The 19,425-nt window shown below is 43.7% G+C and overlaps 1 protein-coding gene across 3 annotated transcripts in view; it reads right to left on the bottom strand.

Annotated features, from left to right (window-relative positions):
• The window catches only part of LOC110497740 (sodium/potassium/calcium exchanger 4), a 59,672-nt gene extending 41,174 nt beyond the window's left edge, over nt 1-18,498 (bottom strand). For 2 of the 3 annotated variants that reach the window (XM_036954716.2, XM_036954717.2), the window contains exons 1-2: nt 17,612-18,418; nt 12,850-12,963 (exon numbers count right to left, since the gene is read on the bottom strand). In XM_036954716.2, coding sequence (XP_036810611.2) covers nt 12,850-12,963; nt 17,612-17,804 — 307 coding nt within the window. In that variant the 5' untranslated portion in view covers nt 17,805-18,418. Of the gene's footprint in view, nt 1-12,849; nt 12,964-17,611 lie in introns of all 3 variants that reach the window. The other variant, XM_021574066.3, reaches the window with a different exon arrangement.
• Nucleotides 18,499-19,425: the final 927 nt, after the last annotated feature.

The following is a 19,425-nucleotide window of genomic DNA, read 5'->3' as shown; positions in this document are numbered from 1 at the left end:
AAGGGTGGGGACACTATTGTTCTTGATAATTATCTTGTCGAGCTAAGATTCTTGAATCTTTGGTAAATGTATAACTTTGTTCCTTTTTATCTGAGAATTGTATTTTGAACGTATTCGATGTTTAGACCAGGGCACAGTAATATTACTGCAACAACATTATTTCTAAATAATATTGTGAATGCTTTTGATGCTAAAATACATTGTGCTGCCTTGCTTGTAGACTTGTCAATGGCTTTTGACAAAGTTGGTCATTCTATTTTATTGAGTAAGTTGTCCTCAAAAGGCCTGGTCACTGACGCCTGTATGTGGTTTCAGAACTATCGCAATAATATAACTCAGGCTACTGTGTGTCACGTCTACTCCCGCTCCCCATCACTACCATGATTACTTCCCCTTTATCTAGCACTCCCTAGCCCTCACTCTTCAGGCAGTATTGGTTCTGTTTTCATCTCCAGACGCTTCTCGTTTTGTAACGCACCATGTTTGTAATTATTAAACTCAACACCTGCTTCCTGACTCCCTGCTTCTTAGTTACAGAATACTGCTTCAGAAATGATGGAAGCAGCAGATGATTACACCATCTTCCAGACGGTCGAGGAACAGGGTAATCTACTCCAAAAACACCACAACCAGCTAACGGAGGGCCTCCTACCATGGGTCGTGAGCCAGTCCCCCAGCCAGTCCCCCATGAGCCAGTCCCCCATGGGTCGTGAGCCAGTCCCCCAGCCAGTCCCCCATGGGTCGTGAGCCAGTCCCCCAGCCAGTCCCCCATGGGTCGTGAGCCAGTCCCCCAGCCAGTCCCCCATGAGCCAGTTCCCCATGGGTCGTGAGCCAGTCACAGTGAGCTAGTCCCCCAGCCGTCCGCCCAGGTCAGCGATGCCCGACTTTCCCTTCCGGAGAAGTATGACAGGACTCCATTGAAATGCCATGGCTTCCTACTCCAGTGCTCCCTCTATTTCACGTATCAGAAGGGAGACCCCCCCCCCAACGAGAGGTTCAAGGTTGCCACATTCATTTTCCTGCTGACCGGACGGGCGTTGAAGTGGGCTACGGCCATCTGGGAGAGAGGAGAGGATGAGTTGGGTTCCTATGAGAGGTTTATGGCTCTGTTCAGCGCCGGATTCTACCATCCTCCAGAGGACAGAGAGGGGGGTGAGTGACTTTTTCAACTCCAGCAGGGTGGACAGACCGCTGCAGTGTACGCCCTCACCTTTCGGGCTGTGGCAGCCTCCAGCGGATGGAATGAGCCGGCGCTCCGCACTCTATTCCGCAGTGGACTGCGCAAGGCGGTCTAGACGAACTTGGCATGTCGAGATGACAACCTATTCTTGGATGCTCTCATCTCGATGGACATCCATCTGGATAACCTTATCCAGGAGAGTCGGTGTCCACCTCGCCACTCGCCTCCCTCCTTTGGCTGTCCTGAGGCAGAGCCTGAACCCAAACCCATGGAGGTGGGAGTCACGCACCTCTTCGTGGCTGAGTGCCGTCGCCGGAGACAGCCGGGGCATTGTCCCTATTGCGGCTAGGAGGGACACCAGCCTCAGCGGTGCACGATGCCGCCTAACCCGGGGTCCACTAGAGCAGAGGAGCGGCTCCGTGAACTTCCGTCTCCTAGGGTAGGCGTCAGTATTCCATAAATCACTTTCCGCCAAACCCTTTCTAGTGTAGTGTCAATTTTACTGGCTGGCTGTCCCTCATCTGTTGCCTCTACAGCTCTAGTGGACTCCAGTGCCACTGGGAACTTCATCGACCAGGCCCTCGCCTCCTCCCTGAACATAACTTCATAGCCACTCTCCTTTTCCTGTCCAAGCTCTGGCTATGCGACCCCTCACCATGGGCCCCAAGCATCAAGAGAGCTATGCAACCATTGAGATCTCACATCACAGCACCCCTCACCATGGGCCCCAAGCATCAAGAGAGCTATGCGACCATTGAGATCTCACATCACAGCACCCCTCACCATGGGCCCCAAGCATCAAGAAAGCCTTCTCTTCATCAACACCCCACCCATACACACAGTCATCCTCTGGCTCTAACTCTATAACCCCATTTCATGGTCAAAGATGAGAATCACCGCCGGAGGATGCCGGAGGACCTGCTTTCCACATCAATGGAGGGTCCTGTGAGTTTCCTCTAGCCCATCAAGTGGTCCTCCCGTATCGTTGGCCCCGTGTTTTAGGATGTAGATGTGGACATCAGCCAGGCTTTGGAGAGGGAACCCGCTTCTGCCACCTGCCCTCCAGAGCACGTCTACATCCACATGAGGGTAAGAGATTGGCTGTTGACCTGGGCACACACATCCCTTGCTGCTGGACACCCAGGTATCTCCCGCACCATCCAATCCCTCTGCGATAAATACAGGTGGCCCACCTTGGCGCAGGACGTCGCCCACTATGTCAACTCATGTTTGGTGTATATACTCAATTAAAATCTCCCCTGCACACTCCAGCAGGTAAACTACTTCCCCTTCCCGTGCCTTAGTAGCCTTGGTCACATCTGCCCATAGACTTTGTAATGGATCTCCCCCTTTCTGATGGTTTTACCACCATTCTGGTTGTTGACAGATTCTCAAAATCTTTCGTTTTATCTCTCTCTCTGGTCTCCCTACTGCTCTCCAGGTCGCTGAGACACTACTCCAGCAGGTCTTCTAGCACTATGGCCTTCCAGAGGACATCGTTTACGACCGTCGTCCCCAATTCTTGTCACGGGTCTGGAAAGCCTTTACGGAGAAGCTGGGGGCCACGGTCGCCCTCACATCCGGGTACCGGCCTCAGTCTAACAGGCGGGTGGAGAGGACCAACCAGGAGCTGAGGAGGTTCCTAAAGAGTCACTGCCAGGACCCACCTGGGGAGTGGGCCTGGTTCCTTCCCTCAGTGAATACGCCCAGAACTCACTTTGTCAGTCTATCCACCGGGCTGATTCCCATCCAGTGCATCCTGGGATATCAGCCGGCCCTGGCTCCGTGGACTCTGAGCCAGACTGAGGCCCCTGCAGTTGATGAGTGGTTCCGAGGTGTGGAATGCCACCGCAGTGAGGCTCCCGTGTTCCATCCTGGTGACCACATCTGGCTTTCCACCAGGAACCTCTCGCTCCGTCTGCCCTGCAGGAAGCTGAGCCCCACAGCTGGGGGGTGAACCAAAAACCTGACGAACCCGCCACATATGTTGACTCTGCCTGTCAGAGGTGGAGTTCTAGAGCTCACAGGTGTGGCAGGCATGGATGTACAGTATATATATATATATACAGTACCATGCGAAAGTATTCGGCCCCCTTGAACTTTGCGACCTTTTGCCACATTTCAGGCTTCAAACATAAAGATATAAAACTGTATTTTTTTGTGAAGAATCAACAACAAGTGGGACACAATCATGAAGTGGAACGACATTTATTGGATATTTCAAACTTTTTTAACAAATCAAAAACTGAAAAATTGGGCGTGCAAAATTATTCAGCCCCTTTACTTTCAGTGCAGCAAACTCTCTCCAGAAGTTCAGTGAGGATCTCTGAATGATCCAATGTTGACCTAAATGACTAATGATGATAAATACAATCCACCTGTGTGTAATCAAGTCTCCGTATAAATGCACCTGCACTGTGATAGTCTCAGAGGTCCGTTAAAAGCGCAGAGAGCATCATGAAGAACAAGGAACACACCAGGCAGGTCCGAGATACAGTTGTGAAGAAGTTTAAAGCCGGATTTGGATACAAAAAGATTTCCCAAGCTTTAAACATCCCAAGGAGCACTGTGCAAGCGATAATATTGAAATGGAAGGAGTATCAGACCACTGCAAATCTACCAAGACCTGGCCGTCCCTCTAAACTTTCAGCTCATACAAGGAGAAGACTGATCAGAGATGCAGACAAGAGGCCCTTGATCACTCTGGATGAACTGCAGAGATCTACAGCTGAGGTGGGAGACTCTGTCCATAGGACAACAATCAGTCGTATATTGCACAAATCTGGCCTTTATGGAAGAGTGGCAAGAAGAAAGACATTTCTTAAAGATATCCATAAAAAGTGTTGTTTAAAGTTTGCCACAAGCCACCTGGGAGCCAAACCAAAATTGAACTTTTTGGCAACAATGCAAAACGTTATGTTTGGCGTAAAAGCAACACAGCTGAACACACCATCCCCACTGTCAAACATGGTGGTGGCAGCATCATGGTTTGGGCCTGCTTTTCTTCAACAGGGACAGGGATTGTGGTTAAAATTGATGGGAAGATGGATGGAGCCAAATACAGGACCATTCTGGAAGAAAACCTGATGGAGTCTGCAAAAGACCTGAGACTGGGAAGGAGATTTGTCTTCCAACAAGACAATGATCCAAAACATAAAGCAAAATCTACAATGGAATGGTTCAAAAATAAACATATCCAGGTGTTAAAATGGCCAAGTCAAAGTCCAGACCTGAATCCAATCGAGAATCTGTGGAAAGAACTGAAAACTGCTGTTCACAAATGCTCTCCATCCAACCTCACTGAGCTCGAGCTGTTTTGCAAGGAGGAATGGGAAAAAATGTCAGTCTCTCGATGTGCAAAACTGATAGAGACGTACCCCAAGCGACTTACAGCTGTAATCGCAGCAAAAGGTGGCGCTAAAAAGTATTAACTTAAGGGGGCTGAATAATTTTGCACGCCCAATTTTTCAGTTTTTGATTTGTTAAAAAAGTTTGAAATATCCAATAAATGTCGTTCCACTTCATGATTGTGTCCCACTTGTTGTTGATTCTTCACAAAAAAATACAGTTTTATATCTTTATGTTTGAAGCCTGAAATGTGGCAAAAGGTCGCAAAGTTCAAGGGGGCCGAATACTTTCGCAAGGCACTGTATATATATATATATATATATATATATATATATATATATATATATATATATATATATATATAAAAAAAAACATTTTTTTTTTACATTCTCAGAACATTAACCATGTGTGTTCGCTTGTTTTGTACTGTTCTGTAGTTTCGACCCAAAGATTCGTCTGACAAACAAAAAACTTTGCATCCTGCAGGCCCAGGCGAATCAACCTTGGCCCTTGAGCAATTTACTCAAAATTGCTACAGAAAAAAAGGAAGAAGATTAAGGAAAGCATAAAGAAGTTTATGAAGAAATACTGTTTTGAGTTAGAAATGTGACACTTGAGAGTACTTAAGCATCGAATACATTGCAAGTTGAGCGATTTTCACAACAGTAGCCGGGCTATAAAAAGTCCATTGTCCTGCTAATAGGAAACATTTGCATGACGGGCTACATTCTTTATTGTAACCACAATGTCACACATTTGTATCTACCTTTCCAATTACTTTTAGAGTTTGGGAATTACAAATGTGCGCATTCTTTTTATTTACATTGTTTTAGTTCGAATGTGCAGACTTTTTTTCTTGAAATTCTTGTTTTATGTAGGATGCTACATTTTTGACCAGTTGCAACTGTAAGTAGGCCTAATTTAAAAAATCATACTTCTATTAGGTTGTTAAGCCTTATAGCCTACCTCAGCCAGTTAAGTTATGTGATATAGTTTGAGGCTTCGAAGAAATAGACTCCAATTAAGCCTTCTTGTTGTTTGTAAAGTCAAATTCAAAATTCAAAAAGGCCCTTGCTGTCACGTTGGTATGAAGAGATTCGGGAGACAGGCGCAGGAATGTGTAATAGGGTTTTTTATTCAGCTCAAATTACGGCATGCTGTGTAAAGGCACGGGGACAAAGACCAAACAAACACGTAACAAAAACACAGGGTTGAAACCCAAACAAAAGAGCGAGGAGTACCTTGAATAAATAACACACGCGCACAATGATTATCACATGGGACGAGACCCGTAATCATCTGTGCAATCCACAAGGGCACGGAAGCCCAAAACATACAGCACAGGTACTCACACGCACCAACTGACACTGTAACAATAATCGACAAGACCATGGAAACCAAAGGGCACATAAATACTATCAGTGGGAATAGGGGACAGGTGTGCTTGATGAAAGTTCCGGAGGGATCTGTGACACTCGCACATCTGAGCTATCTTTTTTTGCAGGTGCATGGCAACACCTGGGTAAGATAAGAAAAAAGAAGAAGGAATCCGCACACTGCTCTTGATCGTATCACTGATCTTTAATAAGCTTTACGTATCGGCCTCAAAGCCTTCCTCAGAGCTTTTGGGAGTTTTGCTAACCCTTATGTAGACCTAGCCACACCCACATGGAGGCGAAGGGAAAAACAAATAAGTGCTACCAAATATAACAATATGCATTAATGCATAAATATTCAAATAGTGTGTACATAAAACATATTAAACTCGTCTGTAAAACCACAATGAGGACATCGACCTACCAAGCAAATTTTCATAAATCATTGGGTACAGTGTAAGAAAAATGTCAGAGTAATCTGAAGTAGGAGCATAATTCATGTTCAAATTTACAACATAACATACATAGGCATTTCATCATTAAGGCCTTTAGGAAATCATGTCTGGAGGGTGAAAATCCCAAAACATTCTCTTTTACTCAAGAGTATTATTAATATCACCTCCCCTGTCTGATATCTGAACTTTCTCTATTCCACAAAATCTAAAAGGTAGAAATGTCATGTTTTAGATCATTAAAATGTACTGCGACTGGATAATCCCTGTCCTTTCTCCTAATTGAACGTTATGTTCACTGATTCTCTGTTTGAGATAATGAGAGGTTTTACCCACATAGCACAGCCCACATGGACATTTAATAATGTAGATAACATGGGTAGTGGAGCACGTAATAATGTCATTTATTTGGAACCGTTTTCCTGCGTGTGGGTGGCAGAAATATTCAAACACATCATATTGTTGCACTGTGCGCAACCTCTGCATTTATAGCTACCATTTGGAAGAGGGTGTAAAAGAGCCTGGCTGATTTTCTTTTGTGGCTGGCAGTTGCTATGGACAAATTTATCGCGTAAATAAAACATGCCAGTGTTTCTTGACCACATCTCCCACTTTCCGCGAGTTCAAAGTATACGTGGTTGGGAACATTACAGAATGTTCTTTAGCTTTAGTGGGTCTTTTTTGTAGCAGTTCGTCTCGTGTTTCCCCCAATGCCAAATTAAGAGCTTCATCCACACATTGTGGAGAATAGCCTCTTCCTAGAAACCTATTGCGCATCTCCACTGCTTTTACTAGATAGTCCTGAAAATGATTTGTGGCAAGTTGGGGGGGGGGGGTGGTTCACACCTAGCTCAAGTTGGGTAGGGGAGGGGGGGTCACACGTAGCGCGGCAATTAGACAAGTCTTTAGTAAAGGTTGAATAGTCTATTGTTCAGCTAATAGCCCATCCTGCTACGCTTGTGAAAACTAATAATAATACTTTTTCCCCTTTCCACGTTCAAGATTCCAATTGATAAAGGGTTTTTAGCCACAATCGGCCCCAACCCCAATTTGGGCACAGTCAATAGCGTGATGGACTTTGGGCAAGAATCTCAAAATCTTTCGTTTTATCTCTCTCTCTGGTCTCCCTACTGCTCTCCAGGTCGCTGAGGCACTACTCCAGCAGGTCTTGTATGTGATTTGTATATGAACTGTACGTCCAATTACAAAAATACCTTGTTCAGTAATCATCACACCATCACAACCATGTCGGCCATCGAGGGCAGCAGTGTCGATCAGATGTAAAAATATCTTCTTATACCACTTGGTCCTTTTCCGAGTACATTCTACAAAGCTGTGTATCATCCACTGCCGCAGCCTTATCCACTGCCCCAATTTTGAGGTTATAGTCAAGCAGACAGTCTGGTTTGATCTTTCTCTCTCCCGTCAGGTGGTCCACCTTCCCTGTGGCCGACCTGGTTACTCTATGGACAGTGAACAGGACACGGATGTCTCGTTTGTCATGTCACTTTACTGCCAGCCGTTACCAGTTCTCCTGGAACTCCACCTCCCCCTCTGCATCTTCCTGCCTCCGAATGCCGGCATCCCCTTCCTGTTCGACCTGACTGTGCCACAGGCCCCTGTGCTGTTGGAGAGCAGATGCTGGAAGAGTGTGGGACTGCTGTACGAATTGTCCACGTACAAGGCGTGTCCCTTGCCGAGATGAGGAGCCAGCATGGTCATCACCCAGACCTGGACACCCCAAGCCCCTCATAATGTTGGATGTCAGTGGTGGACCCTGTGTAAACTATAATGTCCTGGACAAATCCTGTCTTCACGTCGCACATGACAAAGAACCTACCTTTCCATAACATCAGGGACTCATCAATGCATAGGTCCTTGTATGGCACAAAGACCCGACCAAATGCTGATGTCAGGCTGATAAGAACATTTCTTATTTTGTATAACGGGTCATTTAGGTTGCAGTTGCATTGTTGACTAAATGCATCACAGCAGAACTAGGAAGCGGTCTTAGGAAAAGAGGTTGGCAAAGAGGGAGTTGCAAACATAGGATCTGTGCTCCAGTATTCTCTTTGGGAGGTCTTCTTTACTATTCCCATAAGAAGGACATTCACCAGGAAGGTATACATTTGACTAATTGTGGTTGTCACCCATTTAGCGAGTTTCCCCCCCACTCCTGGCTCTCTCTTCTCCTGTAGCTCCAAGGCATAGTGATTGATCTCCTACTATGTCTCCCACCAGCTCCTCTGTCAGAAACAACTTGAAGCACTCTGCCTCAGATGGAAATGGCAAGGGGATTTGCACTCCAGACTGGGACTCATCAAAGCAAACAGCATGGCCAGGAGGGGTGGCGGCCTTCCACTGTCAGTCTGCCTCCTTCACCACCAGCATCTTCAAAGGGACCTCCAGTGGACAAGGGATCCTCAGATTCAGGGTTCTCAATGGCTATAAGGTTGGGGGGTAGCTCCCCACTGTCACTGTCACTGTCAGAATCCGATTCCTGACTTTCATACTCAGACTCATAGTCAGAATGTAAAAGAAATCTCCAGAATTTCCGCATTTGTGAGTTGTCTCCTTTTGAAAGACATTGCTAATGCTACAGCTTATCTCACTAGCTACATACATAAACAACAACACTGAATGGCTCAGAGTGTGAGTGAGAGGTTACGTAATTGACTGCCGGCACGCGCCACTTGTATCAATAAATCCCTATTAGAAAATGTTTTGTGTGGTAATTATTTAGATATTTACTGCTTTATTCACATGTTTTTAAGTACTGGTGACAAAACATGCATTCCGATTCTTGCATAGATTTTAATGGGCATATATTATGTGTGTAAAATACTTTTTTGAAGGTTGTACTGATTATGATGCGCTAAGCTAATGTGTGGAGCCATGTTTGCTGACATACAATGTCTACCGGGTTTCATGTAATCGTCTGTCGGACCAAAGATGTTATATCAAAATGAGGTGAATAAGGGTTCACCCATTTTTCGGGAACTTCCGGAAGTGAATGGTGGGATGTGAACGATTTGTAGACGACACACCCCCTTCAACATGTATACTATAAACTAGAGGTCGACCGATTATGATTTTTCTATACCAATAACGATTATTGGAGGACCCAAAAAAGCAGATTCCGATTAATCGGCCAATTTTTACATTTATTTTTGTAATAATGACAATTACAACAATACTGAATGAACACTTATTTTAACTTAATATATAATACATCAATAAAATCTATTTAGTCTCAAATAAATAATGAAACATGTTCAATTTGGTTTAAATAATTCAAAAACAAAGTGTTGGAGAAGAAAGTAAAAGTGCAATATGTGCCATGTAAAAAAGCTAACGTTTAAGTTAGAACATATGAAAGCTGGTGGTTCCTTTTAACATGAGTCTTCAATATTCCCAGGTAAGAAGTTTTAGGTTGTAGTTATACCTTTTGACTATTGGATGTTCTATAGGGTACTTTAGTATTGTCAACCTAATCTCGGGAGTTGATAGGCTTGAAGTTATAACAGTGCAATGCTTGAAGCACATTGAAGAGCTGCTGGCAAAAGCACGAAAGTGCTGTTTGAATGAATGCTTACGAGCCTACTGCTGCCTACCACCGCTCAGTCAGACTGCTCTATCAAATCATAGACTTAATTATAATGTAATAACACACAGAAATACGAGACTAAGGTCATTAATATGGTCAAATCCGGAAACTATCATGTGATAGTGATCGTACGCTACAGGGACCACTGTAGAATGATCACACTGATGTGTTGGTATGTGTGAAAACGTTAAAGTCCCAAGCTACAATAAATGCTCCATCAGGATATGCTCTTTCTAGTTTGCACAAAGTCCAGTGTAGTTCCTTGAGAGCCGTCGGCTTGAGGGGGGAAATACACGGCCATGACGATAACATGACGATAACCTGACGATAACCGATGACCGAAGAGAACTATTTATCTTATTTGTGTTTACAGTATATGATAGTCTGTGATGCTTCCCCTCCTTCTTACTGTAGCAAGGGAATTCTTTGATGTTGATTCGAAATTAGGGCAATTAATGTTTAGCAGTTGCCTCAAGATTCATACTGCACATTATGACCACCTAGTTATTGTAATTAAATATTTACTAAGTGTGGCATTTGAATTACATTAAGAAGGTTGAAGAAGATATTTTTCATATCTACTAGAGTCATCACAGTATATACAGTAGACTATTGTATTGGATGGAGACGCTACCAGTCAAAACCACTCAAAAACCCAAGAGGGATTTCACACACTTCTAACAGTCTCCAAACTAGCACTGTGATAGCTACAATGACCTCTAGTTGACCTTCAGCTCAGTCAGCTGCCTTCAGCTCCCTCTCTCTTTCTCCCTCTATCTGTCTCTCCCTTCCTCTTTCTCCCTTCCACACCCACTATCTCCCACTTTCTCTCTCTCTCTCTCCATCTCTCCCTTTTTTCTTTCTTTCTCCTCTCTCTTTGCCTCCCCGCCCTCATGCTGTACGGTACACTACAGACCTCACCACCACACTGGCACATACCATAGACATACATACCGGTCCATGTGTCACACACACACTCAGATTTGCTGAGAGCTATCAGTGGAGAAGCTCTTTGCTGGGTCCTGACAAGGCCACACAGTTCACTGCTGATCCAGACTGTCTGACAGCTGCGTGTGTGTGCGCGTGCGTTACTCTCACAAAGACTCTGCTTGTCAGCACTAAAGTCGAGAGGAGTTGGGGCCAACTATGAGTGAGGCAAGGTTGAACTATGGGATGGGGGAAAACTATGGACATAAGAGGGAAAGCTAGGAGGGAGGGAACACTGTGACAGCAGCGCAAACTACTGCAGTATGAGGCATTCTGAATGTATCTGCTTCATCAACTGAACTGACCAGATGTGTTTTACTCTATTCTATTATGTGTTTTACTCTATTCACTATTTCCAGTGAGTTCACTCAGCAGTCAGGGCTTAGGTGCTCTGCCTTGATGTTTGCAATTCCTCTGCTGCATAACCATATGGGCGGCAGGTAGCCTAGTGGTTAGAGCGTTGGGCAAGTAACCAAAAGGTTGCAAGATCAAATCCTAAAGCAGGTAAAAATCTGTCGTTCTGCACCTGAACAAGGCAGTTAACCCACTGTTCCTCGGCTGTCATTGTAAATAAGAATTTGTTCTTAATTAACTGACTTGCCTAGTTAAATAAAGGTAAAGTAAAAAAATGTGTTTCCTGCTGTTCAAAACACAAAGGATGACAATGTGTGTGTCAACAGGCTACGCAGTGGGAACAGATTTGAGCAGCTAAAATACAACTTGCTTTTTCGGTTAATGATGACTGGAAGGATTAAGAAGCATGTTATCCCATTTGAACATCAGCCTTTCAAATAAACAGAGAAATACAATGTGTGGGTTTCGGGGTCCTCTAAGGTGTGTGGTTGTCCCTGCTATTGTGAGAAGCAGTTGGTCAGTCGAAACTGTACATCAGTTCACCACTGTATCGTGGTGTAAAAATAGCACATCCACTTCTATTAATAGACAGCACATCCAAGGTCCTATCAGGAAGCTGACTATCAGCACCATTCTGGGGGCTGTACTGATGCTGAAGGTTGTGTATAGAATCAATATCAACACATAAGTGTGTCAACAACAAAAAACTATGATAAATCAATACCCCCCCCCCCCCCGCCCGCCCCCCAAAGAAGCCAGCAGTAGAACACTCTTCACTGAAAATAGGAAAGATTTCATGATGCCACAGTCAGTGCTGCCATGATATTATTATTTGTTATGCTCATAATGTTGGGTTTGCATGCTGTCAGGTTTCAGTTCTCTGCTCTCTTTCTCTCTCTCTTTCTCTCTCTCTTTCTCTCTCTCTCTCTCGCGCGCGCGCTCTCTCTCGCCCACATAGTGGACCTTTACAGTTCGTTCCTGTGCCTCCAACACCAACTCATCTCATTCGTCATCCAGCTGGAGGCTGCACCCACCCACCTGGACACCAAGGTTGCCCTCATTTGCAAATCTCATCTGCAGAAATTACAGTAGGAAAAACTGCTGCTCTTATAAAGAACAAATATAATAACTAGAGAGCTAGTAGATATAGTGAAACATCCAAGGCAACCAATCCCTTCCCATCTCACCCCAGCTGTTCTGTCTCTGACTGACTCAGAGCATGTGTAGGCTGTAGGAAGCATGTAGGCTGTGCCATTGTATAACACACTGTGAACAGCTTTCCTATTAAGTCTTCCCAAGCTGCAGGAGCTGGCTGGCTGGACAGGTTCAGGGAAAAATACTGTATAATGGGTACAACATGTCTCTAGGCCTGATTAGGATACAATACAACCCTACCTGGCTCTGTGCAGGTTTAGGGTGGAGGGTAAGGTTACAGGTTTAAGGTACCGGTTATAGGGTACACTACCTACAGTACCTAGCTATGTGTAGGTTTAAGGTGGGGGTAGGGTACAGGTTTAGGGTACATGTTTAGGATTCACTACCTACCTGGCTCTGTGCAGTTCTTATCCAGTGTGTCATTGTCTCCGTCCACGGCCATCAGCCTGCGTCCCAGACGGTTTGTTGTGTCAACCAGCCCCTGCTCCAGGACCAGACCATGTCCTATGTTCGAGTTAGAAAAGAGTTAGGAACATTTATTTAAGTGTCACTCCACAATGATACAATAATACAAAATACAGATTTTCTTTCAACCACATTGTGGACCACTCAAATTGAGTTTTAAGGCACTAAAAACAATAATGGTCAAACACGGAGTAGCCCCCCCCCCATCGTGGCATGGACTCCGCATGGTGTCAAAAGCGTTCCACAGGGACACTTACATCTGTAGTCTTGCCCATTTACTCTCTGAATGGCACGCATACACAATCCATGTTTCAATTGTCTCAAGGCTAAAAAAAAACATCCTTCTTGAACCTGTCTCCTCTGCTTCATCTTCACTGATTTGAAGTGGATTTAACAAGTGACCTCAATAAGGGTTCATAGCTTTCACCTGGATTCACCTGGTCAACCTATGTCACGGAAAGAGCGGGTGTTCTTGATGTTTTGTACACTCAGTGTATAACACATTGCATCATCTGTACACATGTGCGTATAAAGAAAAACGTTAAAGAAGCACAGTGGATAAAAGGACAATTAGACACTTGAATAGAAACGTAGGGCTGTTGCTGTGACTGTATTACCGCCACTCCGGCATTCACTCCACATCAAAATGTATATTGCTTGGATAAAACAGTACATCAGCAAAGAAACAGACAGTGAACATGCATTGAAACACTGGGCTTTGCATCTCAAATCCTTATATAGCGAACTACTTTTGACCAGGGCTGATAGTGCACTACTTTTGACCAGAGCCATATCGGATATAGCTGCCATTTGTCTTTGCATGTGGTGACTCTGTCACAGAAATACAAGCGTCGGCCGGATATTCAGCACCATTGAAGCAAGACAGTGATGGAATCGAAATTTGGAAGTTCAGCACCACATGAGAGCGGACAGCGACCGTCTCAGGTGCAGCCACTCTCCACTGGGAGAAGCCTTGGAAATGAATCTAGGTCTGACCAGGAAGTCAAAAGCCTGGAATGTAGTTAGGACTAACCAATGCTATATGGGTGGCAGTCTATAATATTTATTTTATTGTGGTTTAATAGACCTATCAACATGTATATAGACGGATGTGACTGAATATAATGCGACTCATTTGTAAGTAAAAAAAGCCTGATTATAACAGACCAGACAGTGCTATCTCCAGCCCTAACAGTTGCTCGTCTGTGGTGACGCATTTTACATCCTTTTACGTGTGATATCATGTTTGTTATAACCCCTTAAGATCCTTGTTATTCTAATACAATTAGGGAACTCTGCGACATGTTTTATCCAAAGAGATGATGTTCAAATTGATAATGCCCTGTTAAAAGTTTTTTTCAAAAGCTTTGGTGCCATTTTCACAAGTATATGGTGAATTTTCACATTTTCACAGTTGTTTCAAACCTCTTAAGTACATTTTCAATTGACTAAGTATAACACACAATTCACTTTTTCACCACACTTAGTGTTTTATCTAAAAAAATACATGTTTCACATTGCAATACATGTTCATATAAAGTAATTGCTTTTCACAATCCAATACTCACATGACTTTTGATACGATTGTCTTCTCATTTGTTAAAATACATTTGACTATTCCGTAATCCGACTGCTGTTATTCGATAATCACTTAACCGTTTGGTAAACCTGTAGATTTGGAACGGGTTTTGTCTTCAACAGATTTTGAGAACTAGGCCCTAATGTATGTTTGTAAAGTATAAACATATAAAGTATGACATATACTGTAATGTACTATTATGATGATAACTATTTAGATTTTACTTCACAGTATTTTTGAAAGAATTGGATCAGATATGTACTGTGTGTAACAAATGCGTCCCCTACACAGTAAACATGTATCCAAAATGATGTTCCTTTTTGATGGGGGAGGTTCACACTGCTTTACTAAAATTACATTTGCCAATGCAGTACTGTAATATATCCAAAGTGACAGTGTGTGTATGGACAGTGTGTCCATACATCTTGGTATGTGACCCCAGTGCGAATCAAACCCTCAACTCTGGTGTTGCTTGTGCCATGCTCTTACTACCTGAGCCACACAGGACCACGGCAATACAATACTGTCGAATACAATACATGACTACAATACAGGTCGAAGGTGTACCATTGCCATCGCCATGAGCATGTCACCTTCCTTCAGGCCATGTAAGGACATCAATCCAGACCTACTTTACGTCAGGCTTGAATTCACCGTTCCAAAATCTTTTTCACTAGGTGCATGAACAATGAGGATATTTACTGCGATGTCAATGAGAACCAATGGTCAAATGTTCAAGACAGGCTTGATGGAAACTTGTGCCTGCTAAACATCATTTTTCTTTAATTGAATGGGTTTAATTTGATTACAGTACACCTCTGTTGTAATATCTAGTTAATACATTTCTGTTTTTGCATCAATGATTGTGAAAGATGACTTCAATGATTACACCTTTGATCACACAGAAATTATGGAAATGACATGTTCTGTAAATGTTGCTGAGAATTGTAAGGGTATTGCCTTCATGTGAAAACAGTGTAATGTGCTGTAATTTACAGTAATGTAACATATTACATTCAAAGGACAATTTTGAAACATGTATCTTGCATGGCTATTGGATTAACTGGTTGTTAAAATATCATTCTGTTAAAAAAAATCTATGTTCTCATGGTATTTCACAGTAAACTTATATTTGTGATCAATGATTGTGTGGTGAAAGATGTCTCCAAACAACACGAATGCACAACGAAAGGTTTTGAATGTCAGCCTTGCTGCATTATAAGTGTTACCAGTTTGGAGTTTGGAGAATTCACCAGATACTTGTGAAAATAACACCAAAGCGATTGAAAAAAAAGAGTGGTATGTTCAAACAGGGACAACAGACTACATAGGCATCTTTAATGGCATGATATAAACAGGTCTTATGATACAGAGAGCTGAGCCCTAAGGCAAGTGGGTAAACTGAAATGGTAGCCTAGGGGAGAATTTACCAAACAGTCCTGGGACTTATTGCGTGTGTGTGTGTGTGTGTGTGTGTGTGTGTGTGTGTAGAGAAAGTTACAGAGATTAACATATTTCAGGACTCAGAAGTCCAGTGTATGTGTGTGTAGAGAAAATTACAGAGATTAATATATTTCAGTCCACTGTATGTGTGTGGTTCATTAAAGCTCCACATACCAGTTGTGAACTAATCTGGTCTGGAGAAGTGAGGGATAATTCATATCAAAGGCAAGCCAGCATCAAATATGAACAGTTTCAGAAATACATGCCCTCGTACTTTTTGTGCAGTCCGGAGTTGCCAGGTGCTAATTGCCAGTTTACATGTGATTCCTCCATATTGGAGGTAGAAAACTATTTATTTGGCTTGTCCTGTAATAAATAGCTGATTCAAACCCCAGTCTTGACCGTTCTCCTCTCCCCCTATCTTTCAATTGTTTACATAATTTTGTAACATTGATGTAACAACTTCCTCAGGGATCAAGACCAACAGAGTAACACTTTGACAGCTGAGTGACCTCTCCTGAAACAATAATTCAATGACTGGTCATAGTTCATATATTTTGTGTCCTGGTGCATAAAAGTATAGATTTAGGTTTAATGGGTCATTTTTGTTCAGCTCTTACACATCATTTATGGCACCAAATTGGTAAACGTACAGTCATGTGCTGTACAAAAAAATGAACAGGTTTTGTGATATTGACGTAGGCTGTTGTTCTCTGTCTCTTCAGTCTTCAGAGAGAGATGTAGTACAGTTCAATTAATACAGCGAGGTCATTTTTTGTCTGTACTGGTTGAAACCGACGTGGTTGTCCACAAAACCACGCAGCCGGCGCGCAACACTGTCTACCTCCAGCGCCCCCCAACAACTCCCCTAGGCCACCGCGACAGAGACAGCAACATGTCCAAGAAATCAATAGAAAACGAAAACAAACATGTTTTGGGCGTCTTAAATAAGTGGATATTTGGTGTAAATCATGAGTGATTGAGAATGACCTGTGACTCACATTATATTCCAGAACATATTGCCTACGTTTTGCATAGGCCTATACTGCGGCACATACCGTAAACTTCATGCACGAACATACGAAACACTCACACACACACATGCGCATACACGCATACATACCCTGCGATTACCTATTCACGTGAGTCAGCCAGGCCATATATAGGCTATAGCCTATACGTCCCTTATTTGTCTGCCTATATCTGAGTTTTCCAGATGCAGGTGGAGTAAACAAATTCTCCAAACAGAATAGACATGTGTACTGCCTGCCTGCCTGCCTGGCCAGTTGAAATCCTGAGCGCTGTAATCTCGTTCCGCCTACATCTTTTTTTATTTTTTTTGAGAATGTAAGAAAACACGCACGCCACAAATACCAATCACCATCCCGAACCATGTGTATTATTACAGCGTCCCTATGCCGAGTTTCTAGTGGATTGATCAGAGGCGGGCAAGAAGACCTTCACATACATCATTTTAAACAGCAGTGTCATATATTTATTAGTTACGAGATATTTGTTGTACACCAACGAGGTGCATGTCAACTGTGCACAATCACAACATTGAATTCATTTTTAGTTCCATATAATCCCGTAATTATATACGCGTTCCTCCCCGGGCAACCCTGGGATGCCTCGGCTCTCCGGCTCTTCTCGTAGCCTACTCACCTGTTTTTGTGAGCAGGGCGGACATGCACCACGTCAAAGATAAAATACTGCAGATAAAACAGACTTGAACGAAAAGCATCTGTCTTCTCTTGCGAACTTTGAAGATTTGAGCTATGACGCTCTTTTTCGACATGGTGCAGTTCTGCTCAGGTAACGGCTCCATGGCTGTACAGTATGCGGGGACAGCGGGCATCGTGCTCGTCCTCCTCCCTCTCCCTGCAGATAGTGACCCACTCAGCGCCGTGCCGCAGATTGTTCGGACAGCAGGAATCGCCCGAGTGTCGTTTCACACAACGAAGGGTCAGGATGCCGTCCCTGTTTCAAATGACGGAAGGGCAGATCCTCGACAGAGGCAGCAGAACGAACAGCTCGCGTGTGTCTCTGAAAGCCGCTTGTGAGAATTGTGTCCTGGCGAAAATGCTGTTGTAGTTTAATTTAAAAAAAAATAGGCTACGCAATCTGCAAATGTTCCATTATTATAGAATGTAGGTCTAAGGAGGCTAAAGCATATGTGTTTATTATCAAAATAACACAATTTGTCAAGCAGCCTAAAGCTCTGTGCCAGTTGGCATCTTCAAAAGCCACCGAAAGCACCTTTATGTGTCCAGTGTGTCACAATAAGGTAGATTTAGTGGCGTTGAAAATAGGTCATTCTCCGATATTGTTCCATTTGCTTGATGTTGTCTCCCACTCCCAAAAATACTCGGGGGCGAAAACATTTTCTGCAAAAATATTAGCTAATCTCACACTTCCATCCCACCACAGAGCGCACTCCCCCACATGCAGCTGCAACTTCTACATGTGAGTGATGCTTGACACGTGACACACGGCAGCGAACGACCTCTCTCCCCCATGGTACCACCATGCTGGCTGCCTGCCTGTACCGTGCATTCGGAAAGTATTCAGACCCCTTCCCCATGTCCACATTTTGTTACGTTACAGCCTTATTCTAAAAATGATTTTTTTTATTTATTTCATGAGTCTACACATAATACTCCATGACAAAGCAAAAACAGGTTTTTGTAAATGTATTATAAAAAATAACAATAATACCTTATTTACATAAGCATTCAGACCCTTTGCTATGAGACTCCAAATTGAGCTCAGGTGCATCCTGTTTCATTGATCATCCTTGAGAAGTTTCTACAACTTGATTGGAGTCCACCTGTGGTAAATTCAATTGATTGGACATGATTTGGAAAGGCACACACCTGTCTACACAAGGTACCACAATTGACAGTGCATGTCAGAGCAAAAACCAAGCCTTGAGGTCAAAGGAATTGTCTGTAGAGCTCCGAGACAGGATTGTGTCGAGGCACAGATCTGGGGAAGGGTACCAAAGCATTTCTGCAGCATTGAAGGTCCCCAAGAACACAGTGACCTCCATCATTCGAAAATGGAAGAAGTTTGAAACCACCAAGACTCTTCATAGAGCTGGACGCCCGGCCAAACTGAGCAATCAGGGGAGAAGGGCCTTGGTCAGAGGGGTGACCAGGAACCTGATGATCACTCTGACAGAGCTTCCAGAAGAACAACCATCTCTGCAGCACTTCACCAATCAGGCCTTTATGGTAGAGTGGCCAGATGGAAGCCACTCCTCAGTAAAAGGCACATGACAGCCAGCTTGGAGTTTCCCAAAAGGCAAACAAGAACAAGAAACAAGATTCTCTGGTCTGATGAAACCAAAATGTAACTCTTGACCTGAATGCCAAGCGTCATGTCTGGAGGAAACCTGGCATCATCCCTACAGGGAAGCATGGTGGTGGCAGCATCATGCTGTGAGGATGTTTTGTCAGGGACTGGGAGAATAGTCA

Source organism: Oncorhynchus mykiss, chromosome 19, assembly GCF_057628025.1.
Source record: "Oncorhynchus mykiss isolate SJ-2025 chromosome 19, ASM5762802v1, whole genome shotgun sequence".
Classification (NCBI taxonomy): Eukaryota; Metazoa; Chordata; class Actinopteri; order Salmoniformes; family Salmonidae; genus Oncorhynchus; species Oncorhynchus mykiss.
This window is presented reverse-complemented; position numbering and strand designations above follow the sequence as displayed.